We start from the raw sequence: 27,914 nt of genomic DNA on the forward strand, positions 1-27,914 counted from the left end.
TGTGGGGTTTTTTTCTGAGAAACGATACAAGGAGAAGCCTCGAAGCCTCCAACTGCAAGTGAGATAATCAAACTCCAATTAAGCAGGGACCATACTCTTGTTTTTCAGATTTTAGTCTTGATTACGGTTTATTGTGGCTCCAAAACATAAACATGATGGGAAAAACACAGTAAAGGCAAATAATTTTGACTTGCAGCATGCAAGGGAGAAAAATGCAGAAGGCTAACTGTAGTTCTTTTATAGATTTTAGGTCAGAAAGTCTATGAAAGGAATAAAAAGTTACTTCTTTTTCCTTATTCTTTTTATATTAGTTCACAGCGTGCACTAATATACCATATAAATACCATAAAATACCAAAAAATTGTCCCAAAGTACTGCATTGTTTCAATCCAATAGATTTATGAGATTGTTAGTTGGACTGATAAAGAATAGACATGTTAACAGCTTCACACCTTTCATACATATTTTGTATGGTTGAGAAAGCTGAGGAATTCTTAGGAGAAGTTAAATGTACATGTTAGCATTTATTTGAAAGGAAATAAAGTTCTCAGCACAAGAGATTGGAAATCTTTTCTGCAGGGTGTCAGGTGACTGTGTCTGCATAACAAATTCAACAGGAACTTCTCTGCACTTAACTGCTTATCATAGAGGGAAAATTATTTAAAGTATTTTATCCAAACATAAGAAATGATTGAGTGATCTTAGGCATCACTAAGAGGATTTGATTTTTATAAATAATTCTGTTAACTGCATGTTTGCCTATTGACAAAGTTCTTAAAATCAATATTATTCTGGCAGATTAAGAAAAAAATAGGAAAAAAAAGGATGTATATACCTTGAGGAGCACAAATAGTTTGTATTCTAAAGTCACATCTTGTTATAGGTGAAAAAATGTATTGGCACTGTTTCTGCTCTTTACTGCTTTCCTTAAAAAGAAGTAATAATGTCTTTCATATCTAAAGATATAATATCTCTCAAATTTAGATCAATATTGTCTAAGTCTGCCAAGATCTAATAGCAAAATCCTTACAGATTTATATTTGTATCTTTCACTGACTTGAATGCCTTTGCAGCTTTATGTCTCATACATTTTATGACAAATATTAGAAAAAGTACTACCTCTATGTATTTATTCTTTATTCTTTTCAACATTGCCATAAGGTAGACAGTTTGAATGCTCAGTGTTGTATACAGTTTATCAAGTTCAAACACAAAAAACATTCAGGTGTGTTTAATAATAGTGCACAGTTCTATATGCAGAGTTATGGTTGGGTGGATAAAGGCTTAAAATAAGTTAATAAGCTTGCTATCATTGCCTAAACAGTTGTTATAAGGATAAAGCAAGGCCATTCTCCTGGTGAAACGCTCTCCCAAAAGTGCCACTTTTGACTATTTGGCATTAAAATTTATTGTTTTATTGTTGAACCATGAGTCCTTCAAAAGAGTATGAATTCACTTGACACAGTAAAAGACAAGAAATTTAAGATGGAAAAGGAAAATTTAGAGATACATTGAAAGTAAGATTAATCAAGTACTGTATTAAATTTTGGTTTAGATAACTGTCATTAAAACTTCAAAGAGACAGTTGAGGTCATGGATATCACTGGCATACAACAGATGATAAAGTACTGAACTAAGGTTCAAAAACCTTGAATTCTCATTCTAGTTCTGCTACTGAGGCATCATGATGTCTTCTGATGTACTCATGCTTTATGATCTACCATTTCAACTGACTACAACAATGGGACAAAACCAACAAGAAATATCAGATTACTTTTCTTTCAGAATTTAATTCTCCAGAGAACTTATCAGTGTAAAATATAGTCCATTTCAGATGTGATACATGGTTCTCCTCTCCCATGTCTCCAGCCTTACAGGTCATGCTTTAAGTCATTTGTGTAGCAATTGAAGATTCTTACTGTTTGTAAGATTAGGAGGACTTCTATGAGAGTCAATTGTTTAAAGACGATCTATCAAACATCTACTCATTCAAAAGAGGCACAGAGCCAAGGTCCTGACCACTTGCAGTGATTAGGCCCCATGGCTCAAAGGGTTTAACCAGTGTTGAGCCAAACTCTGCCCACTGATTTTAGTGAGATGATATGACTGCAACAGATGGCAGAATCAGTCTTTTGTTTCTCTGGCCTCCTACCAAATTGAGTAATTACATTCAATATAACCACAGTTATGTACAGTTTCAGTTCAGTATTTTTCATTGCCTTCATTGCTAACCAGCCTATATACTTGAGGAACCTGTGTTTGTGTTGTGTGGGTTGCATAGATGATATTCTTCTATAGTTAAATGAGTATTTTTATTTATAGTGATGCAGCATACTTATGTTCATATCATTGCTGAGAACCTCTCTACACAGAACTGAGCAAAGTACAGGTTTTGAGGATCTTAGAGTTTTTTTGTTACACTTCTAATATATTAAAGTCTATTTTGGACCTGTGTTTATATAGTGTCAAATGTATTAGCACTGTAACATCCACCACTTCCAGTCCTGCAATCAACCTGAATTAAGGATGGTGTATTTGCAGCTGAATGTAAATAAATCTTCTTGCTATTATATAACATCTATTTAATCTGAAAAAAGGCCGAATGAAACCTCCACACCCCCTCCCCCCCCCAAAAAAAAAAGAAAAAATCTTGAAACAACGCAAAAAACCCAAACCAAAACAAAATACTATTTACTAACAAAGTACTATTATGTTCCAATGTGTATTACTAATGGCTTGTTTCACTCTTTTCATAACTGAGGTTAAGAGAAACAGATGCGAAATAAGAAAATTCAGCTGTAAGTTTGATCTTAAAATACAATAGGAAAACAGTAACCAGAGTAAATCATGTAAAGAAATTAGAGTACACAAAATTCATATCTCTGTGCTAAGAAAAATTTACACATTTAAGCATAAGCTAGCAAAATACTTGAAAAGTAGTTATAATGATTGCAAATCTTACTAGAACTAATTCTAGACTTAGTGAGAGCCTTGATCTCATACCTATTAATGTTACCTTGGAAACTTCTTTTTCAGAGTCTTTGAAGAATTCCCACTCCTCCTCCTCTAATCTCTGTCATAAGTATCAAAAAAGAATTTTCAATGAAAGGTGCAGATTTTTACCAGATATTAGGCTAATTATACTGTTTTGAGATGTTTACTATTTAGACTTCATGATTTGACTGTAAAAATAACCTTATTTTTTTACTAAATTCAGCAACAGTGCGATTCCTGTGTTCTCATCTCTCTGTGGTCTCATAAAAGTATACCTAGAGATTTTTGTGTCTGAATGCTTACAGTTCCAATAAACACTTCAAGTGATTGTTATCTGTCAAATTGAAATACTTGTCAGCTTTTCCAGTTTCTTCATATTGAAATACTTGTGTATTCCTTACCTCTTAATATCACCCATCATTGCACATTGTACAGTATGTACCCCACCAAAAGTCCTCTGGTTTAACTTTTACGTTTAGCTGATGCAATCAATGTAAATTTGTGTAGTTCTACATATAATCTCATGAAGATATTGAGCGACTACAAGCCTTTCCTTGCAGCTGAAGGTTCACTGTAGGAAGGAATTATGTTATATGTAGTGTGCCCATTGAACCCATTTATCTGAAACTGCTCAGAAATTCACAGTATGTCTTCAGGGATTCCAGAGATCATGATTTGGAAAGACGGTTACATATCTTTGGGTTTCTTAATTACTCCACTTTTAAAGAGTTTTATTCTCTTGACTCCTTTGCTGTGGCTAAACCATCTGGCTGGGACATGTTTTATTATTTCTTGGGGGACTATGCCAACATGGCTCATTTTGTGGCTTTTTTCACAATAAATTTTATGCAATGATAGTTAGATTCCCCCCCCCCTCCCCAGATATGATCATGATGTTATCCCAGTCTGAATAGAACTTATTGGACAAAATAAGCTATTTGGTATGTCTTGTGTAAAATGAAACTCCCTACACATACTACGTGTAGGAGGAACTCTCTTCTGCACTGAAAACTCTTAATGGCATAGCAGCCATTATCACTAGTGTCAGTAGTTATTGCCAGTATCATTCATGCAGAGCTGGAGAGGAAGATGAATCATGCTGCTAATTGTTGGGAGGCAATTTAAGAAATGAATACAGAAACATTTGAACTTTTGAACTGAAAAATTGTCCATTAAATCTAGAAAAGAAATTGGAGGACATCAAAGTCTTTACACTGAGTTGAGAGGGCATCAAAGTCTTTACACTGAGTTGATTTTCTGCTTCCCCCAATTTGAGTCTAGTGAATGCTATACCATGAAAACTGCTGACTTCCCAAACAGTGTTCTGAATAGTTCTTAAAAAACTTTTATTTGCTTTAAAGTCTAGGTTGTCCATGATTATTTAATTAATTTTCTTTTTAAGTAAATAGTTTTTACTCTTCTGAGAAAGCCACAGAATAGTACAAATATTTCCTTTCTCCCTTCCATTTAGAACGCGCCTGTTTATGGATTTTGATCCTTGAGAACCAGAAGTATTATTTTATTACTATCAGCAAACATCATCAACTTTCTTGTGTCTCGTGGAAAATTGCTTTCTACACAAAGTTACTAGGATGGCTATCACTGTTATTTGTCAAGTTCTGACAATGAATTTTATTAACAAAATTTAGTTTCCTCATGAAAACAATGAGTAGGTTTAGGTTTAGGATATGTATGAGTGACATGACAAGAAAAAGTTATTAATACTCATGTACAGAAATAACCCATATAATTATTTTATATTCATTATGGTTTTTTTCTTTTGCATTCAGTTTCTAGGGACCTATTCAAGTCTGGTTAAAACATAAAGGAAGGCTGGTTTTACTTGGAAAGGAAGCCAGGTAAAACTGCTGCATCTAGTGGAAAACTTAATGAATTCTTTTTGCCTTCTATTTGTAGAGAGAATAGTTTAAAAAAATTAACATCATGAAAACAGTATTCTTTCCTCTTATTCCAAATTGTTTGAAGAGGTAGGATTTATTCCCTATACTGAAGTATTAAGCAGAGCTGTCACTTTTTCACCATCCATTTTTGAGTGTTCTGTTAAATTCAGTCTTGCTATATTTACATCTCACAGTTCTGCAAATAAGTACAATTTCACAAACAATTGAAATAACATTCCCCGTGTCTCCACTAGGCATTATGTCCTTTGGTTTTTAAAAACAACAGGACAAAAAGCCTATTTTATCTCATTCAGGCTGTGCACAATAGGTTTAAAAGTTCATTTAAGCAGGAAGAAACGTGCAACACATGCAGCAAAAGAAGCAGAACTCTCTCAAGGAGGAGTGAATGCACTTTCAGCTGATGACCTAACATTATCTTATTTTTCAACAAGTTCATACATGTGATTAACGTTTGACTGATTTATATGACCACATTGTGTAAATTATATGTTTGGGGCTTTTTTTCACCATACCTCAATATAAAAAGGATTCTTTTACTCAATTCTTTAAGAGGAATCATTTACAAAATTCCTGAAGACAAGAGCTTATCCTTAACTTTTTCAGCATTGTTGACTACTTTCAGTTCCTGTCTTCAGAACTAACACATCATCTAGTGTGCTGGTTTGAAGGTGAACCAGCAGGGGAAATGAACTCACCACGAGAGAGATTATAAGTCAGACCTAAAATTTAATAATAATATTACAATAACAACACTGACACACAAGGGAGATTGCTTTCAGCTCACAAAAACCCAGCAGTATAACCCAGTGTCCTGGGGCACAAACCCAAGGGGGTTTGTTTGCCCTTGTGCTGAGACCCCTGTGGTTCCCCCAAGTCCAGAGCAAAAGGAAAAGAAAAACCTGTTGGTGCAGGCGAGGGCTGTGGTCTGGGCAAGAGCGGGGATCTCCTCCTGTCAAGGTCCTGCTGCTGCTCTGGATCCGACGAGAGGTTCCCGAGGTCTTCTTACCCACCCCTTATGTACCCTCAGGGAGCTCTCAGTCCCTCCCCCTGGGTGGGGACTCACACAATGGGTGATTAACTCTGGGAGCCAGGGGGTGTTGAGCTGTTGATGGCCCATTAGCAGCTCCGCCCCCCTCAGGCTGGGTGTGAAGGTGATAATGGCTCCCTGGGCAGCTGCCGCTAATGGCCCATTGTCCTTGGGGAATGAATAGAGGGGGTAGAATACACAGCTTTGATCACCCCCACACAGGGTTAGCTGGTCCCTCCTGCTGAACTAGGACATCTAGTAAACCAAAGAGGAGTTACTGAATTCAAGTTATGACCAAAAAAAGAAATACACATATTAGTATTGTAAAGTTAGAAGTAACTATCCTAATATCTGGGGGAAATATTGTCAACCATGTCAACTGACCGTATAATATTTTATTCTTTCCAAGATAATCAAGTAACAGTATCCATAGAACAACAGTTTCTACTTTGACTGATAACAGTTAGAAAGACAATGTAATTATAGTAACTAAAACGTGTGTCATGTTTTTATGGAGTCATAAAAATAAAAGAATAGATCTGGAAGATGCTGAAGAATAGTTTATCCAATAGCATTTTTTTAGATGTTCTGTATTATGGTATACAAAATATTTCTCTTTAGCAGCTAGTGAAATGAAAGTTGAGCAGAAACTTAAATGTTCTTTCCATTGAAATTTGTATTTCAAGTCACATTTTCCATATGGGATATTGTGTTTATCTGATTCATATTTCCTGTGATGTAAATTTGTCTCATGTAATGCTGAGTAGCACAGATAGTCTGACTAATGAGAACACAGTAAATTATGATTGGGTACCATTCCAGAAAATCAATATTTTTTAAGCTAATGTATTATATATAATTCCATGTCAGTTTAGAGAACCAAATATTTTGTTGGTTGGGAGTCTGGGGGGGTTTTTTTTTTTGGGTTTTTTTTTAATTTTGGTATATCAACTTGTTTGTTTCAATTTCAATAAGACATGTTTGCAAGAATTTTCATATGACAATTCATGCAGTATTCAAAATTATAAAATGCTTTTGAATTATCTTGGACAAAATGTCATATTGTTAAGAAACAAAAAATAATTCAGTATGTCAATCACCATCTTCTTCTACTGCCTGTGTCTAGAAAGGAATTAAAATATTTTACAAGTATCTTGATACTGATTGCAAAGAAATTCCTGCATCAGATCATGTTCTAAGCCATAATGTCAACCCTTTATTAAAAGCTTTTCCTATATGCTATTAAATATTGTCATTATGGGTTTTGCATTATTTTCAGAAATGTAGATGCAAGATTTTGAGACCCCAGGTTATGCTTTTTAGAAACTTAATTGCCACATTATATTCACTTCTCCCCTTGAAACTAATTTTTGACCTTGAAACTAAAAATACAGTCCACGAACAGCCTCTGAAAATACAGAAGACCATGGAGAATGGAGACCAGCTCAAGCTCAGATAGAACTTTCCTGATGATGCCCTTACAAAAATGCTGGTCATACATTGGTTGCTAATGTATCAAACCCAGAAAAAAATAGTTTCATCCATTATTAGTTTTCATTGCAGAAATTTCATAGGGCTCCAATTTCAGTTCTGTGATGAAAGTTAAATGTGTCCTATTTCTAAACCACCTCTGTACTATATTACATTTCCAGTCTTGTGATACATTCTTTGTTGTCAGTGGCACGGAAACTGTAGAAATACATTAAGGTAAAGAAATGTCCTTTTCTGTGATTAGAAGGAAAGATCTATGTGATGCCCTATTGTCCATAAACTGTCCCATAAAATTTTAATGAAAAAATTTCAAGGTAGCTAAGACAATGGGATTTCTGTGGATAGCCTAGAATATACAGTGCAATGATATACCTGCCATAAAATCTGACAACTTACATTTCAGGCATGAAAAGGAGAATACTACTCTTTGAAGTTCAACATTTTTAAAAGTGAAATATGTGCATGTACAGAGAAGTGCTTTAAATATTCTTGGATGTTACTTTTCATTATAACCAACATCAAAGTAAAAGTGTGCTTAGGATACTTGAAAATCAGTCTATTTATTTTCAGCTTGATGTTTTGCTAAATTAGATTCAAGCTACAACAGTGCCTGGATAAGCAGAAAGAAGCAAAAGAAAATCTGCACGTTCAGTTTAGGCATTTGAACAGTATATAGATGACATTAATAGCTAGGCCTTAACAGTGATGTTAAAAGGGGTAGATTAAGGGAAGGTGCACTATACATTGTTTTGCTCAGCAGTTTGCAAAAACTACTATAGTGAAAATATATCCTTTTTTATTTCTTTTAATTTTTTGTTCTGCCTCTGTGTTTTGAATGTAAAATGTTGGCTTTAATGATGGATGGATGAAACAATATTAGACAAAACACAGGCAAACAGTGGCATTCTGAAAGGAAAAAGTCATGTTCTTGCAGAATATTCTTCATGAGGTACAGCGAATTGTGCACATTCATATTGTGTCTATACATGCTGTTTCCAATGGTCCTTGCAGAAAATAAATTTATTTAGCATAGGCAGTACATAATTGCTGCAAAAATTAATTTCATGACAATGAAAAGAGTAACTGAAAGGAAGTCTATGTAGAAACTCATAATAAAAAAGTTTGAATATCCAGTTAAGGATATAAGATATAATGATACAAGAATACAACCTCAAAGAGATCTTAGACTTAATGAGGAGTGTTGATTCTTAGAAAGATGTATGCGATACAATCTAATGAAGAATATTAAAGCTATGTTTCTTTATAGGAACAAGAGCATTTGATTTTCCAGGAAGTTGATTGGAATTATAGGGTTCTGGACTAATATCCTGATGAAGAAATGTAACAATCTTCAAAAAACTTTTCCAAGAAACTCAACTTAGCTTCATGGAAGAATAGACCTTGGTCCAGAAAAAGCTGTTTTTTTCTACGGATTATAACTGACCCTAGGACTAGTCAGGCTCTCCTGCATTGTCATGGAAATATACCCATTCACTATATGGAGTTGGCTGTAGTATAGCTTTGTTGTGTGGACATGGCTAGGCCACATCAAATAGCATTGTATAAACCTTTCAGTTTACTCCAAAATTTGGTGTCCTCCTGTATTATCACACTCAAGATTAATGTCAAGCTAGTGGATACAATGCAATTGTCAGCTGCCTTATCCTTAAGTAACTTTTTTTTTCTTTCTTCTGTGGATGATCGTCATGAAGTCCAAGTGTTCACCTTCTAATGCCAGATTATCCTAGTAAACATGTTTTTGGCAGAGATGGATATTTAGAACAGTAACATTGAAAGATCAGTGGAATAGCATTGTGTGATGCTAGTTATTATTAAACACAGGTTATTTGTGACAAAATAAAGTTAGCAGCGGCTCTTTTTAACAGCATGTTTATGTACTTTGCAGCTTTAGCAAAGTCTGAATGCTGTAGACTAGAATTCAAACCTAGAAATAAAGCCTTCGGAATGAAACCTCCCTTGTTAAGCAGACAATTAGCAATGTGTTAAACAAAAAAGATTTAACATTTACATCATTTCTAAATATCCTTTCAGGTTTTTTCCACTACCTTATGGAACAGCAGATCAGCTGGCTAAGTTTTTTAATGTCAATGCTGCCAGCAACATTACAGAAACTGATTATCACAAATAAACCAGTTAGCTCTTAAATGCAATATTATTCTTGCTTTTGTGGTGTTATCTTTCCGTTATAGTTGAAGGCTTATGGATTTAATAAACCAAGAAGGTGTTAATTAATATACTAAAATTGGCAGACAATTTGTGGGGTCTGAGTGTACTTTGGACAGAATCTGCAGGTATTGGAAAAGTTCCAAACCACATAGGAGACTTCTATATTTGTGTCAGCAGATGGGATTGTGTTTGAAAATGCAGGGTTGCAATAAAAATTTGGGCCACCATTTAGATACATAAACTTTTCTTGACCAGGTGTTCTCTCTGTCCACTGTTATGCTGAATGTTAGAACATCCTTTTTCAAAAAATTTATCTGTATATTACAATTAATTTATTTTGTAGTGCTGCATATAACTATAGAACAATATTAAACAGCTGTGTGCAATAGTACAATACTGCTTTTACTTAAGCAAATACACATAGGTGGAATAGTCTATATACATTTAAATGAAAAAAGAGGATTATTTCTTTACAGTTCTTTTCTTATACTAATTAATGCTCATAAAGAAGTCAGTTGCTGTATAATCTAATAAAAACAAATCTGATCATAGAAGAGAATTTCCCCATTTCAAGAAAATGAATAAATTTAAATATTACACACTGCAAAGTGTTGGCATTTTTCCTTAAGCACCAATGCTAAGTTACAGGAGTTATAAGTTGATAGTCATGAAGTCCCAATAGACAAGAAATAAATTTATGCGATTGTCACAGAAACATTATGTAGCTAATAAGACACATGAAGACTTTTGTGTCTATGCATACAAAGGCTTAGTCTTTGTACACAGCTTCAAAATACATTATTCCAGCATAATTAATTATCTTTTTAATATAAAGACGTATCTTTTTTTTTAGGAAAAAAGTTAAAATTATTTGTAGGATACAAATTATGTTATGTTATGCACTTAAAATGAATTATTGCAGTTAAGCACCGTGTTTAACACTTGCCTACAACTTCCTGTATACTCAATAATTTCAAATTTTTAAATATATTTGTATACTGCTTACCAGTTCAAGATATCTTACACAGATTTTGCTGCTGAAAATGCCACGTTGTGCCCTGCAGTCAACCAAAAGCTGTTTGATACTATAAATTGAGCTAAAAGTGAGGAAAAGACAGTATATCAGGAAAGAATCAGGATGCCTAAAATGGTATGATACAGTTCTCTTTATAAAAGACAGTTCCATGTTTAATTTGCTTCTCTCTGAGTCTCAAGGGCAGCCAAGTGAACTGCCAACATGCATTTCAGAAGCAGAATCTTCAAGCCTTCAGAAGCCCATTTTCTGACAACAGATTTCTTTCTTCCTATTTAGATAATGATTCCACCTAATACCATAAAAGTGTTTTACATTATATAGGAAATACAGATATTATTTGGATTAAGAGCCATTATTCATTTTTGATACAAATCAAAATTGTTTTTGAAATGTAATTTAATTCAGAGTTCTTTCCAACTTTGACTGATGCTTCTATTTTTCCCTGATTTTAATATATATATATATACATATATAAATTTTTTTTAAAGGAGTATTTTCAAAATGATGTGTTTTAATGCCCACTAGATTTAATAGAATAATAGCTTCAGTTCAAGGAACTAGTATGCAGGGGACAAACTGACACAAAATTTTACCCTACTTTGCACAATACCCCTAACTACACTAAGTTTATAGTTTCAACTAAATGTTCTTTGCATTTCAATTTTAATTGAATTAATAAAAGTTGTTCACAGTTTAGTCTTTAAGTGCTCAGGAACTTGGCTGTGTAATTGTTTAATTTAGTGTCTGCCAGTATTTTCAGATTGGTTTGCTTTGTGTGTGTCTATGTTTGTATGGCCAGACTTTGCGAAAGAAAATTTGGGAAGGGCTCTCCCCTCATGGGTGTGCCCTTCCAGCCCGCGCAGTGGATATTTTAGGTGAGGCACAGCGTGTGCAGAACTGGCCCCACCGTTTAAGTCCTAAGGTCCATCTGCCACGGCCGAGCGAGCTTGGACAGTGACAGTGAAGTCCTCAGGACTGTCACAGCACCCGGTAACTAACCGGGGCTGACCCTGCTGAGCTTCCGAGATCTGACGGGATGGGATGGCAGGGAGGCATTGAACTGCCAGGGGACGGTCCCCGCTGAGACTTGAACTCAGGTCCTTGGGACACAGAGTCCAGAGTGCTCTCCTTTACACCATGGGACTGCCCCAGAGTTATTCAGAAAAACAGTCTTTGCCTTCCCAGTAAAGATGTGAAAGAGTTTACCTGTGATAAATTTGGGCTTTGGTATCAAAAATGTGACATATTTATGTTTGGAATGCTACTAAAGGGTGTCTGAACTCAAAAATTCTACATTAAACTGAAAAGTCTCCCTTAAGGCTACTGTGACTTTTAGGCAAAGGCAGGTCCTAGTTATTTTCAAGTTAAATAACTTTGAAAGATTCAGGTAAAGCATAATGATATCAAAAAGAAAAAGAGATGAGTTTATATATGAAATGAGTCTATAATATTCTTCCCATCTCTCATTATGTGTAATTATATATGTCTACTGGATAAGATCGATTCATTATGTTATGAAACCACCATTTATTGTTGGTGAAATGAATTAACTGCTCTGGGTTACCAGCTAGCTGATTATACTAGGATTTGGCACATGCTGTTCTCTTACAGTGACTCTGCAGTAGATCTTGGATCAATCACTTCTCTGGTGATTTTCACTTCTTGAATCAATCACTTCTTCCCTCTTCTGCATCCTCTCTATCTCTTAATTTTAATTTTTTGTCTTTTTAGACTATGAAGTACTCCTTATTATACACTTCTGTAACATCTAGAACAGTTGGGATTTGAATTCCACTGTACTTTATATGCACTTCAGCATATAAATATTCCTGAAGGACTTCAAAATCACTGAGGTTATGATAATTACAATTATATGAAGTGTTTAAGAAAAAATGGCTTTCCTGAGTCAATGCTGTAAAAATTAAGCTTGCTGAGGTCTGATATATTTGGCATTGAGGTTTATCTTAGAATATCTCTACATTTTATTGTTGGAAGATGCTCCAAACCTGATTTTCTTATTTGTGATCTTGGGGAGGAAGAAAGATACTGCAGCCAACACTGTCTCAGTCTCTTTCTTTCTCTCTCCTCTTCTGCCCTCTCTGTTAACCCTGTCTTGGCTTTCTTTTTATTTCTTTTTTTTTTTTTTCAAATGCAAATTTCTGTTCTAGGTGAGAAGGAAGATTGTTAACACTTTACTCTGTTTTACTCTACTTCTATACTGATTGTGTTCCGGCAGTAAGTGGGTAATAACCCCTAATTCTCTCTTTCAGCTTCATTTTCTTAGTCATCTTGTTTTTATTTTCTTGTTATTTTCTGGTTTTAAGACAGACAGACAGGAAGTTATCGGATGTCTTTTGATATCATGGCAATTGTTAAATGAAATTTTGACTGCTAGAATTTAAATAATGTAAAATTGATGTTTTCTTTAATACAGGTTACCACAATACTCCATTCAGATTCCAGTAGTTGAAAACTGTGCCACTGCATTACAAAAATGCTTTAAAACAAGCTCCATCAAGTCAAAGGCTGTTGAAGGTTTTGTGAGTTTCAGCTCAATCACCTGGGAATACAATGAAAAAAAATCTATATATTTTACTCTGCACTTGTTTAGACATGCTGAAAATGAGATTCTGTCTCATAGCCATCTGGAGGTAACAAAGTGCACTGACAGTGTCCTCTGAACTGGAAGCTGCTCAGTATTGTTTTGGAAAAGTAGCATTAAGCATAAATAAAGGTGCAGATTTTTTGAACTTTGATGTTTCATGTAAAGTAGAATTTTGATATTTAAATGGAAAGTACAAAAGTCTGTTAGAGATTGCTCACAGGAAAAAAAACAAACAACCCACTCCCCAAAATAATAATAATAAAAAAAAAACAGATAAAAAACCTCCCAAACAAACCAGGAAAAAACAAAAATACAAAGCCAAACACTAATAAAATTTCAAGTATTTGTGCAACTCTTGCTATGGTTCTCAGTGATTATAGTATTACAATACAATAGTTCTTACATATTCAGTCTTCTGGGCAGTCAGAGAGGGTACTTTCAGCAATGCATCTTATGCTTAACATATGGTAATATCTTAATTTCAAGATCTTGACACAATCTAATCTGGTTACATTTAAGTACATATAGTACCAAGAACCAAAAATATTTTGACTTCTTCATTTCAGGTTGAGTTGTATTTTTCTGTATCTAATCATACTTACCTGTGGAAAAGAATCCTAACCTTGCACTAAAACATAAATTCTAATAATAATGGAGTTATTAATGCATATGCAAAATAATATTCAAGAACATTACTGTATTGTGTTAACAATTTCAGAATGAGTCTAGGAAGGACAGACAAGCTAGATGATATTTGAGAATTAATTTTGGCTCAATCTCTCTGTATGGATAGATTTTCTGTGTCTTTCTTTGCTATATCTCTGCTCACTAGACTAAAAATTAGAGATATAAATGTGTTCAGAGATTACATTTACTTTTCATTGGCTTGATGTAGAAGGTTTCTTTCTAATACTAATTCACATATGAATTACATGTATCAATGAGAATCAAAACATGATTTTACTAACTTGACTAAGTACTTTAATTCAGAGGGTAGGATGACAACACTACCTAACCATTTTTCCAGTAAATGAAATCAAATAAGTCATAAATATGTTATTTGTCTCCTTTGAGGAGGGACTTTGTGGTTCTGTTGTCCATATGACATATCACAGCAAGGTCAAAGAGTAGACTGTGTATCTCTCCAGGCATTTTATCTCATTTTAGAAAAGAAGCTTATAATAATTCATCCAGAAACATTTTTATTTCCATTTTCTCATTACGGCACTCTTCTGCCAACCAGTCTTTTTTTTAATAGCCAACCATTTATTTACTTTTACATGAGTACTAAAATATTTTCCTTCCTTGAGCTCAGGGTCAGAGTCCATGAAAATTCAGCTTTGAGCACTGACTATTAGGCTGCTTTCTCTATGAGATGACTCTGAATTTATAATAATTTACTATTCACATTTGGTGTATTCTGACTGTGTCAGCTGATTGCCACCCCTATATCTTCATGCCCTTTGAGCTAACTTTTGAAATCTTGCTAATACAGCCACTGAACTGTGTAACATTTTTTTAAGCAAATAATAGAAAACTAGTTCAATTTCATATTCACTTATGTGTAATAAATGTCGTGATCAAGTTTACTATTCTGTTTAAAAACGCAGCAGTTGCGACTTGGAGTCAGACTTTGGAAACAGTATCCACACCTTCATGAACAGAAATTTTTAGAAGAGGAAACCAAGAAATTATTACCTCTAGGATATTTTTTAAAGAAGTCAGTATATGTAACAAACACTTGATATTTCCATATTATTTGGAGTGGGGCAGGCTAAAAAAGGAATTTTTTTGTTTTCTAGCATGTATGTATAATACTTTTATGCACTACCTTTCTTTTAAATAACTTTACAGGAAACCTAAAAAAACTTGGAAACTGCCAAAATTACTCTTTTGATAGTTGAAAATGAAAATATGCCAAATTTCTTCATGAAAATATGAAATGCCTCAGTAAAAAAAAAAAAAGTTTACTTCAAATTAATGATTTGTCCATTTATTTCTGACTACCTCATTCTTCCCATTTTGCAAAACGTTACCTCCTTATGTAACATTTATGCAATATATGAAGCCAAGGTTTCCTTTAATTTCTGTGTTCATTCTGAATCTCACCTTCAGGTGAAGCTTTAAAGAATTTTACAAATGTCACTTGTATTATCCTAATAGAGAAGAGTTTTTAAATTTACTGTACGTTTTATAATATGTTGTCTTTAGAAATATAGAGCTGATGTCCAATTCTAATTCCAGTTCTGGTGAAAAACAGGGACACGGAACTGTGTGTTGATTCTATTACAATGGAAAGGCACAGACATAGTGAGATCTCTCATGAAAAATCAGGTAATGAAGAAGTGGAGAAAAATAATAAGAAGCAAAATATTCTGAAAAAGAATCAAACACATTTCCCTTTGCACATTCAGTAGGCTGTTATGAGTCTGTGCATGTTGATTATTTAAGGTGAGGACAGAGTATTGAATACTCTGCCTTTTAAAGTTCTTTGTCACTAATACTGGTAAAAAATAGAGCAGATTTTCACTGAGTCTATTTGATCTTCAAAGTGTATGGCAGTGCTGAGTAGATGAGCATAGGGTTTGTAGATGTGTGCATGGAAATTCTGTTTAATGTTTGTTACAAATCCTTACCTGCAGATAAAGATTTGTGACTAACAGAGGCTTTGAAATGCAAGTACCAGAATTTCAGCAGGAAAGAACCTTCTCTTTCTATCATCTTGTAATTGTGTTAGGAATCAGAGTAGATTTTGTGGTTTGGTTTGGGGGAATTTGGTGGGGGTTCTGTTGTTGTTGTTTTTGTTTTGTTGGGGTTGTTTAATAAAAATTTTCCAGCATTATCACAGTAGTTGGATAGGTAGAGTGCATAAAGAAAAACCCCATGGCCTACCAGTTAAGGTCTTTGTGTCACAAAGAAATTAAAATAAAAACGAGACTTAATCAAACCTCATGAATGAATAATCAAGTTGAACATTAAATCTTAATTGCATTTTCTAAAATATAACAAAATTATTTTAAGTCATTTTTGCAGTGTGGCAGCATTTACATTAGCACTTCTCAGTATGATAATGTTTCATACTCCCTAATATGGTTAATGAGAGGCATTTTAATTCTTTCATTATATATTATCTTTCGTATATCAAAATGTTTATATAGTTTTTTGAAATAACATGATAAAAAATATTTAGGACCTTGTGGGTTTAGACTCTCTGACACATTTCCATGAACTGTGCAGCAACACAATGCTCCAGCTGAATTATTTCAGTAATTTTTTATTCACTGTTGTGCTAAACTTGAAATTATTTATTTTGTCTTATACTACAAACGCTGCATCTTCTTCGTAATTGATCAAAAAATCATTTAGCAGCTTTGGAAAAGCAGCATACTTCTAATGAGTTGTGAAGATTAATAGAGGTGTTCCGTCTAGAAAAAATAAATTTATATACCACTTTTTAAATAAAATTTCAGATGTAAAATTGAATTTGTGAAGTTTAGGAAAAACTCAAGGTTCACATATGTCCTGTAAATAGAACAAATGGATTATTATTAGATTACTGGAAAGGAAATAACTGATGTGGTGGTTGTAAAAGACAGAAAATGCCAGTTTAAAGCAAATAAAAGTAGTAATGTGAATAGTTGATAACAGAAGTTGACAATTATTTTAATTAGAACTGCATGTTTATTTTTCAATAATAATTTGCAGGAAACATGTTTTGTAGAAGAGAGTAATATTCAAATTAACGATGGTTGAATCTAGCTACTAGAGAAGACTTTTGTGTGCGTGTGTGAAGTCATTTCTCACATTGCTAAGCAGTTTTAGATGAATAGTCTCTAGCTTGACACTAACAGTTACTGACTAGCAGTTCTCTAACAGATAATAAGTTGCATTTTTCATGTTGAACTGAATTACAATATTCTCATATTTATCAATAATAATAAAGAAAACAAATGCATAATTTGACTATGCTTTCAAACATAAATACAAATATACCGATCTAGTCAAAGATGATGGTTGTGCCATGCTGGCAGATGCACATTTTTTCCTATAATTTTTGAAATTGGAGTATTAATGGCTATAATGACATGTATTCAATTGCCAATTGGAACCAGTTTTTGATAAATACACTTTTTAAAATACATGGACTCTAAGGGATTAGGTACTTCCACTGAAATATTTCTGATCAAAAGTAGGAACATATGAATGTGGGTTTTTTTTCTGTTATTAAAAAAAACTTCTCACTGAATATCCAGATAATTCTAAGAAGATTTAGTTAGCCTGAAAGTTTGTGGAGAAATGTGTAGTGTACAGATATAGTAGCCCTTCTGTCCAAGCCACTGAAGCCATTTGTTAATAACTTTTCCCAAAGGTCTTTTCCCCTCGACTACTAATAAAGGCAATATTTTAACTTTTAATTTTTAGCATAGTTTATACTGCTATTCCTAATTTTTCAGTCACTGGTATTTTGATGAGAAAAGTATATTATCATAGCTGCTTCACTCTAATTTACATCAAACTAACTGAAGCTTTCACTTACAAGATTTATTCCATTTTATTAGTAAGAAAAAAGTTTTTTAGATAGACTATGAGGGTTCAGGGGGTAGGAGACGGCTCCCATAGGTCCCTCTGAGCTGGGGAGTGCAAGAGAGATGTGTTCACTCTGAGAGACTGAAGGCAAAAACCCATTTATTGTGCAACCATAAGGGTTTTGCAGGGTCCTGAGGGGAAGGCACTAGAACTTGGACAGGATTGGGTAAGGGATCCAGAAGAAAGGAATGACTTGGGCACTCCTCTAGCCAATAGGGGAAACAGAAGGATCAAACCAAATAGGAACACAGGGATTGGGGATAGACAGGTGAGATGACCAATGGGGTTAGGACAGAGGTGGAAACAAATAGGAGGGACAGGGGTGCTGCCGGCAGGTACATCACCACCTTGAGGCAGAGCCAGTTCTGAAAATGGGGTCACCTCAGCCTGGACTGGTGGGTTTGGACCTGGCTGCTGCCACTCAGCCACAGAGGCACCCACTGTGGCAGCTGAGTTGGCAATGCCATTGGGGAGACACCCCCCCAGCCGGGGCAGTCCCAGCCCAGGAGACAATCCCTGTGCCTAATCAGTTCAATGACTCATCAGGAACAAAGCCTCAGGGGGAACACACGGGAGGGGTGCTAACCATGTGGCAGAGGAGGGGTGAAAATAAAACCTTTTGAACTAATATCTGTACAAGTAAAATATGTAACTTTCAAACTCCAACAACCAACATCTTTCATATTTGTAGTTAGTACTGTCTGGGCTGTTTTTCAGTGCCATTCTCCATGTAGGTCTGTATCAGAACTTCTTTCCATATTTCATAGTCCTGTTTGTTTCCCACAGATAGACTTTGGGAAAAGAGTGATCAGACTCGAATTTCTTACACATTGGTGTTTGTTTATATTCAAGACAATGTAAATACTGAGACAGTTCTTCTCATGAAATATAGATTCAAAGAATCCGTCCTCTTAGATGAGTAGCCTTAGCCATGACGTTCCTGTATATTCTTGCCCTGGATATCAATTTAATCATTATAGAATTAAACTATTCTGACACACGTGGTCTATCAATGTTACTTTACTTAGACATTTACTTTGTAACTTAGAGTTCCATTAGGTGGAAAATGTAGGTTCATATCCATTTAGACAGAGAAACAATTGGATCCAGTTCTAACCTCCAAAATAATGCATAATAATCATAATACAAGAGCTGACTTTCCAGACCACCATAAAAGCAACATATAGTTTCCAATCTTTCAAGAGGAATGAATTGCCACCAAAGAATGATTTCCTTGTCAAGTGATCTGGATCTGTCAGTGGTTTATGGTCTGCTTTTTTGAATTACTCTTGAGAAGGAGAAAACCTTCTGATTATAATGAAACTTTTCAGAGCTGAATTTGCATTTCCAAGTAATTACTCTAATGTTCTAATAACTTCACAGTCATGCCCAAGTAATAGTAATTAACGTGTATTTTATGTTCCTAATACTTACTGGTTCCACCAGTAAAGGATGGCTTAAAGGATAATATTGAGTTTTACAGTGTATTCAGAACAGTTCAGGGTAGTTTTGGATTCCAGTTCAAGTCCTTAGGGTGAATTGTGTAGATGTCAGTGTCTTAGTTTGAGGGAAAAACCAAAATGTTTACCAAAAAGCAGAGGAGAGGATTCCTCCACAATAATCACATCACTCTTTAGTAAATTTAAGAAAAGGAACTTTAATTAGAAAATGGATATAAAAAGGATAACCGTTCTTAACTAGTATATATATATACATATATATGTAGATGTAGATATAACTGTAAACAGACCAGATCAAACTACTCCTCCAGCACCAAAGGAAAAAAAAAACCAAAAAAAACCCAAAAGTGAACAACCCCCAAACCGGTAGATTCCTCCTGGAGCAGTTATATTTATGGACAGTGTCAGTGTCCCGCCTCGGCTGGCTGCAAGATGAATTCTGTCTTTTTCCCAGCAAGGCAGAGATGAGCACGGAGCACTCACATGAACTCTCTCTCTTTGTCCTTTGTCCCAAACGAAGAAGGGAAAAACTGGGAGCAGAGGCATGATGATAGTTCCCAGGAAGGAAAAATCTGCAGCATGTCTCAAAAGCAGCTGTAATTCCTCTCTCTGGTCGCTGCCAGGGTGGGGTGGGCAGCCACGTCACTGCAGTTGACAGTGAAGCCAGGGTGGTGACTGGGACCCCAAAGCCAAACCAGGAGAAACAGCAGGGGCAAGAAAAAACTAGCTTACTCCACAGGAGCAGCGAGGAGCAGGAGCACAGCTTCTCTTTGGCAGCTGCCCCAAAACCAAAAGAGACAGTGCAGACCCATTCCCGCCACACCTTCCCCCAGTTTGCCCTCCACCCAAAACTATTAAACAGGAATTTGTAGCAGCTGACTACTTCTTTTGTTAACTAATGGCATGGGGAATTAGTGGCAGGGAGAGAATTTTTGTCCTTTAACATCCCAAAACTACAATCTAACCACTGTTATTTCTTCATGTTGTGTTTTACCACACTATCTCACCTAATTAATACAATAATGGTGGGGTTTTCCCCCTATTCTTACGTTGGTTCCTTCTTTAGGATTACTAGGGTTGTTTGCTTTTTATCACTTTCCTTATAAAGCATTAAATACTGTGGCTTTAGTTGCCAAGACTTGCCTGTAGTTCACACTGTCCAAGATTTCCAACCTCAGTTTTTGTAGATCATTAATTTCGTGTAAACCTGCTCATTGCATATAAAGCCAATGTTGCTTTGCAAGTTATGGCATAAAAATTGAAACATAATTTATCAAAGTGCTGCATGTTCCTACTTCTACTTTTGTGTTCAAGGTTTGCAAGTTCAATATCTGTTCTGTACAGCACAGCTTTTCTTCTTGTTTTTGGTGTTATGAAATAGTGTTTCCAATAAATAGATTTTAGTCCCATTGCTCTAGCACACCAATTTGTTAGTTCACTGATAAATTTCTTTTGCCGTTCAAAGCTATTGTGAAGATAAAATGGTTATAAGTGTTAAGTAATTTGAGAGCCTTGTCTATTCCAATGCACTGTTTCATGACTCTGGAAGTTCAAATTTTGGCAGTATGAACCTGTAAATTTAAGGATTGCCTACAGTAATAGAAAATTTAATTGTATTTCTCTTTACTGGAATATCTGTTCTTTGTTTTAATAGTATTGCTTATTGATACTTCTTTTTTCTGAAGAGCGTACTTTATCTCTTCAAAGCACATCAAATTCTACTGGCTTTTTGAGTTAATTAAATCAAATCCACTTCCAGCAATGATGTGCGGCCTGGGAAAAAATCAGAAAATCCTATATAGATCCAGATTCAAGGCCAGGCTGGCACATGAAATCACTGATAATTCAAATTCCTTTTTTCTCAGTCTTTTCCTTTGACTTCAAACTATCTTTCATCCTTCCTGTATGCCACTCCCTACAGAAACCAGCATCATTACCTGTCTATTCCCATTCTTTCATAGTTACTGGAAAAACAGAACTTCGATTCCTTTGTTCACTTCATTTAAGTATTAAGATTTTCCACTAACATTTTTTGCCTGGATTTTTATGGCAGAAAAACATGTAGTACTAAAGGTAACACTAGAAAATGTATGCATTGTAATGTAAAATGTACAGAATTGGTAACTGGCTTTGTTTACTTTAGTTTATGGGGTAGGGGGGGTTGTTTTTTCGGATTTGATGAGGGTTTTTTCAGTAGTTTTGTCGGAGTCCCTGGTTCTAGTGCTCGTAGTAGAAGATATGACATATGGAGAAGAAGTAGCAAAAATATTTTGAGAAAATACTTTTACTGATGCCATTATGGATAAATAAAGTATATTAAATGCAGTTCTATTTTAAAAGGGATAATTTAAATGTGGCATTGTCATATGCTGTATCTGTTGCCCTTCTGGAAAGATGCTGCTTGTTGGATATCTTTTTGTATGAGGAGTCCTTGTCACTTAAGCATCCACTAAACAAGGTTAGTCGTCAGTGTATCTTAATTTATTGGGTTTTTTCAATAAATATGAAAAGACTTTTTTTTAAATTTGTTTGTTGGGGTTTTTACTCCTCCAGATGAAGTTGCTTAGGTAAAGGAGGGCATATTTAGTATTTCAGGCTATATTTTCAGAAGATTTTGGTGCTCCATGCCTCTCCAAGAGTTCAGGAGTTCTACATTTGCAGTAGAACTTGAAGCACAATGTATTTAATAACTTTTTCTTTGTTGTTATTCCCAGAAGTTATCAAAATCTTTTTAAAGAAGATAACTTTGTGAACATATTTCTCTAAAAAACCCCAATTAACAAGTGCATAAAAGTAAATTCCATTCAAAATATTCAGGAAAAGAGACTAAGAACAACTGTAGATTTAGTTTTGAGGGAGGAGAAAAAGAGGAGACTGTATTTTTATAGCAAGGCCTTACGTTTTAAACTGCATATCACTATTATTTTCAGTTTAAAGTCTGTTCCATTTTTCCTTAATATGAAGTAAAGACACTATAAAGGTTATAGTATACAATTAGATACATAAAATAACATATTTTCAGTTTGTACAACAGAAGATCTGACTATTCTTAGTAAATTATGTCTGTTACCGAAGGAAACCCATATTCATGCCTCGTGTCTTTGGAAACCTAATTGTTCTCCCCTTCAGAAATTAATAAGGAAGATTATTGAAGGTCTGGAACTTATGTAGATTTTAGATAATTAAATTATGTTTTCAGGATTTTTTAAACCAAATTAATGGCAACTGATACAAATCTCGGCTTAAATCTGACAGTTTATGGTCTTCAATCTATAAATATTGTAGTTAACATATTCAGTACCAACTAAGATGCAAAGGATTAATCATCCACCTTTATTCTTTTTCTTTATCAATCCAGTATATTTCTTCAAATCAGGCTATTAAATGTATGCTACATGAAGTTATTTTTCTGCTTAGCACACTGAAAAATAATATACCTAAATGTTCCTAAGAGCTTCTGTTGTAGTATCCAGCATCATATCCTATATCTAATTAAAATATTTTGTAACAAAATTCAGAAAATATGCTATGTTTCCTAAACATTTCAAAGTGCTTAACAATCATTACATTTTCAACAGTAGGAAAGTTGAAAAATGAAGTTTTGTATTTTAGTCAGACTGAACTGTTCCAGTTTCATTAGCATTTTGGAATCATAGAATAATTCAGGCTGCAAAGGACCTAAGAGAAGGTGGACATCCCACTCAACTATATGCTCAAAGCAAAGTTGACTTCAAGGATAAATATGGTTTCTCAGAGCCTCACCCAGTCAATGTTTTGGATGTTTCCAACAGCAGAGATGTCACAACTTCTCCAGACAACTCTTTTGTTGGACTTTACATGTGTGCATTCAACAACAGTCCCCATCCTAAACACAATAAATGTTAAACGTCTGAGAGGAAGCTCCATACTGATGAATAAATTATTGGTAACATTGTCTGAGGGAACAAGTGCAGTGTGCTTCTGAGATACCATCTATCTACATATTTGTAATAGTTCTATGGTAATGAAGCAAAGATAAGTTTTTTTAGAGGATTCTGAATGATTAAAAGACACTAATGGAAATGTCTAAATTCCTGTCTAACTTAAGCAAGCATAATGTCATTGGCTTATTCAAAGCAACAAATTTTTGTCTCAGCCCAGAAACTTCCTTTAATCTTGCCAGTTGCAATCTCATACTTAGGGTTTTCTTTTTCTGTAGCTTTTCAACTACTTATTTCTTAATTTGATGTTACTTTTTATTTATTCAATATCTCTTAACTTATATAAATCATTTTGTTATGTTCTTCTCACGGGTATTGGTTATGACAACTGTTATTCATAAAAAGTAACAAAAGTATGAATTGTAATCATATTTCCAAGTCCAGAGCTATAGAAGATGAACAAAAATCTTTGATAAACTGAAAGAGGTGATTCCATTCTTTCCACAAGATGTGAGAGTGAAATATAAGTTCCATTTTTTATATGATACCACATAAAGGGATTAGGGCTAATACTGTTTCCGTTACAGTCAGGGAGGAGCATATTTGTCTCTAGCATTGAGAGAAAGGGCAAGATACATGTGTGTCTGGACTAGAGCTAGAGCAAGAGGCTAGATATACAATAACTCTTTGTATAGACATTGCTAAAGTCAATTTACATTCCCAGTGCATGCCAAAGTGAATTTGTCTCCGAGGGGAAAAAAAATAAAATTCTGAAGTTTGTGATATGAACAAAATAATTACCTTGCAGTGAATATAAACAGACAGCATTTCTGCAGCTGTCTAAATCATGAATGCTTACTGTATCACTTTTCCCTGTGGTCCAAGACTAAATGTTCCATGTGCAAAATGATTAAATGGATTTCATAGGTAAACATATTTACCATTCCGTTTTAATGGAGTTATCCTTCATTAGAGGCTGTCATTCAAAATTAATATGAGGAGCTATTACTGAGGTGTCTAAAATGAAGAGCTGAATGTCATAGTACTAATTTTTCATACATATGGATGTTTTTAAAATGGAATTTGAACACTGATGGCAGATTGATGTAATACTTAGTTACATTTTTATGGCAATTCCTCCTGTCAGTGTGACAAAGGATAAAATGCAACAGAAGAAAAAATCAAAGCAACAAGCACAAACAAGCTTGTCCTCTTGTCCATTTTGCTTATAACACTTCCATAAACATGGAGGAACGTTCTGGGTTCCTTGTTTGCTGGGGTTTTGTTTAGATTTGGAGGTTTTTCTATTTAAATTAATATTAAATTATTGACTATTCAATTAATGCAAATTTCAAGACAAACAAATGGGCACTGAGCCTATATGAGCTTAGTGAGTGAAAAGACAATATGTTTATCACTATTGGACTAATATCGACTAATATTTTTACCTAGAGTCTTTACCTACAATGGAAAAAAAAGTAAAGGAAAAATGTCAAGTACAATTTTATTTTCAGTAAATAGTGTGTGTCAGATATCTCTACTAGCCTTTCTGATTTATTTGCTGAGTAGTATATCACCAGATTTATGTGTTCTTATAAATTACTCCATAGAGTAATCAATTTAATTTTCTACTCTTCTTTCCTAGCAGAGACTTATATTTCTGTTCTCTTTAATAAGAGTCTGTATTGCCCTTCATATACAATCATAACTGTTAGAATATGACTATATTTTTTAAGATGTGCATTTTTTTTTGTCCTGCTTTTATAGCCTATGGCATCTTTTGCTGTCTGTTTGTCATAAGGACAAAGTATTTCTTTATAGATGCTATTCTATCAATTCAGTTTATATTTTCTCATATATTAATGCTACCAAAATTTACATATAATAATTACTATTGTTTAGTTTTATTAGAGCATGCATCTGCTCCTCAAAACTATGAAGTTTCAATTTTATTTTACTGTTTACTCTCACTACAATGACAAATCCTAGTTAGCAATTAGACCATTGTTTACTTCAAGACCTGCAAGTGAAGTAGTCATTTTATTTCAGCAACATCTGTCTGCACCTGCCATCTGTTCTTCTCATGCAGTCATGAAATATTATCAGTAAAAATTTCTCCCTTTAAGTTTGTGATTGGTGTCTACAATTTCTTAATACTTGCTGCTAAGCAAATTAGCAACTTCTTGTATATAGAGTTAATATGACCTTAGTCATTAAAAAAAAAATTAGAAAGAAGAAGAAATTATATCTCAAGAAATATTTTCAGCCTGGAGAAGCCAAGGTTCACAGAGACTGCATAGTGGCCTTCCAGTACATAAAGAGTACCTACAGAAAATCTGGAAAGGGATGTTTTACCAAGGGCATGAATTGATAGGACAAGAGGGAACATCTTTAAACTGGAAGAAGATAGATTTAGATTAGATGTTAGGAAGAAATCCTTTATAGTGGGGGTGATGAGGCACAGGAAGAGGCTACTGAGAGAACTTGTGGATGCCCCATGCCTGGCAGTGTTCAAGGACAGGACTGATGGAGCTTTGAGCAACCTGATCTAGGAGATGTTCCTGTCCAATGCAGTGAGGTTGGAACAAGATGATCTTTAAGGTTTCTTCCAAACAAACCATTCTATGATTATTTATATATTACTATCTGTCTGCAAAGGCTGAGGCTCAATGCTGCAAAATACTAGTTTTCATTACTGCTTTAGCATTTTAAAATAAGAAAAATGTTCTGTAAAAGTTAAGTGGCAATAAACTGAAGTCTTCTGTAAACTGAGAATTTATTTCATTACCAGTAAAATGTAGTACACTTTTTCATCATGAGAACCTCTTTTTAGGTTTATCAGGTTACATTTAGAGTATTGATGGTTGGGTAAACATATTTCTTCTCTTGAGGAAGTAAAGAGTTAAAATTAATTTAGCATAATGCATATCATTTGTACTGTTACAAAAATAAAACATATATGCTTAGAGATACTGTACTAATCCTGAGACACGACCAATAGACACAATTGATCTTTATGTGGTAGAGAGGGATGAGTCACATTTTATCATTTTAAAATTATTTGATTTCATCACTATTTCTAAATATCTTTAAACCAACAATAAATTGTGTTTTCATGGTTTTGAATACCTTCCTATTATCACAGCAGAACACCATATAACTCCTGTATAATAGTTTAGGTTTTCTTCTGTCAGTCACATAATTAGTAATGAGATTATGAATGGAAGACTTTATAAGCCTACATGTATGGGAAATCTGTTTGGCAAAATAACCACTTCTAAGTGCATTTGATCTTGTAAAATTTTCAGCTTGTTTTCTGTAGCAAAATACTCTTGTGTTCTGTTTGTGCCATTGTCAGGAAGTGGGTATAGACAAGATCACAAAATCACAGAATATGGTGAGTTGGAAGGGAACTCAAGCATCATCCCTGCATGGGAACATTCCCAAGAGTCATACCCATGTGCCTGAGAGTATTGTCCAAATGCTTCTTGAACTCTGTAAGGCTTGGTGCTGTGACCACATTCCAGGGGAGCTTGTTCCAGTGTCCAACCACCAACAAGATGAAGAAACTTTTTCTTATACACAACCTAAACCACCCGTGACACAACTTCAGGCCATTCCTTCAGGTCCTGTCACTCATCACTACAGAGAAGAGATCAGTGCCTGTCCTTGCCCTTCCCCTCCTGAGGAAGTTGTAACTGCAATGAGGTCTCCCCTCAGTCTCCTCTTCTCCAGGCGGATCAGACCAAGTGACCTCATCCACATCTCATATGGTTTCCCCATAAAGCCCTTCACCATCTTCATTGCCCTCCTTTGTCTGCTCTCTAATAGCCATTGCTGAAAATTTAGAACACCTAAAATAATTTTAAAAAATATTAAAAATAAAGAAAAAAGAGGAATGTTAGTAAAACTATGGTATTAAAATTCTAAGACTTCTTTCCTGAAGTTAAAGGAAGAAGACAAGGGCAGGTATTTGATACAATTATTATCTCTGTTTTACATTTTACCTTACAGCTTCTCTTCCCTCCACCCACAGACTCTGAATATAGAAGAGGAAATGTAGAGAATATAGGACTATACAGAGGAAAGAGGTTGGCTTTGTAGAATGGAATATGCATTTTATGTCTTGATAATGGTTTCTAGCTTCAAACAAACATGAAATCAACATTAGCTATTAGATAATCTTAAGTTCTTAATCTAAGAACAAGGATAATGGTAAAACAAATCATGGACAAATGTATATGGCTACAGCGTCCATTCTGCTTGGTCTTAATGTATTGTCAGTATTTTCCTCCCCCTGCTTTACTTTTAAAAAATACACATATAAAAACTGTGTAAACATAAATGATGAGAAAGGAAAACACTCAGCAGTATTTCCATCAGAATTTAAATACGCATTATTAAAGTGCTGATCCTTCCTGCTTCTTGACAATATTCATCAGAATAAGTGAAGATTGATCTAGTGCCCAATGTAAGTTTGATTCGGGAAATAGGAAAGATGAAAAATGTCCTCTTAATACACACACTGAAGTGCTAATTTTAGTTAATTTCTATTGGTTTCATAAGGCTGAAGCCACATATTCACATCAACATTCAATGAGCATACATAACTAATGAGTAAAAATGCTATTTCTATTAAACATTCTTAATAACCCATAAAGAATAGATTGGAAAAATGATAGTTC

General features: G+C 34.5%; 1 protein-coding gene across 3 annotated transcripts in view; it reads left to right on the forward strand.

Annotated features, from left to right (window-relative positions):
- CCDC102B (coiled-coil domain containing 102B) overlaps positions 1–27,914 on the forward strand; it is a 169,404-nt gene that overhangs the window by 99,343 nt on the left and 42,147 nt on the right. The window contains exon 6 of one of the 3 annotated variants that reach the window (XM_071554902.1): positions 13,092–13,412. The exons of the other annotated variants lie outside the window; for them this stretch is intronic. Coding sequence (XP_071411003.1) covers positions 13,092–13,127 — 36 coding nt within the window. The 3' untranslated portion in view covers positions 13,128–13,412. Of the gene's footprint in view, positions 1–13,091; positions 13,413–27,914 lie in introns of those variants that run through there. 3 annotated transcript variants of the gene reach the window in all.

The sequence above is a fragment of the Pithys albifrons genome, chromosome 4 (genome assembly GCF_047495875.1).
Source record: "Pithys albifrons albifrons isolate INPA30051 chromosome 4, PitAlb_v1, whole genome shotgun sequence".
NCBI classification, from domain to species: domain Eukaryota; kingdom Metazoa; phylum Chordata; class Aves; order Passeriformes; family Thamnophilidae; genus Pithys; species Pithys albifrons.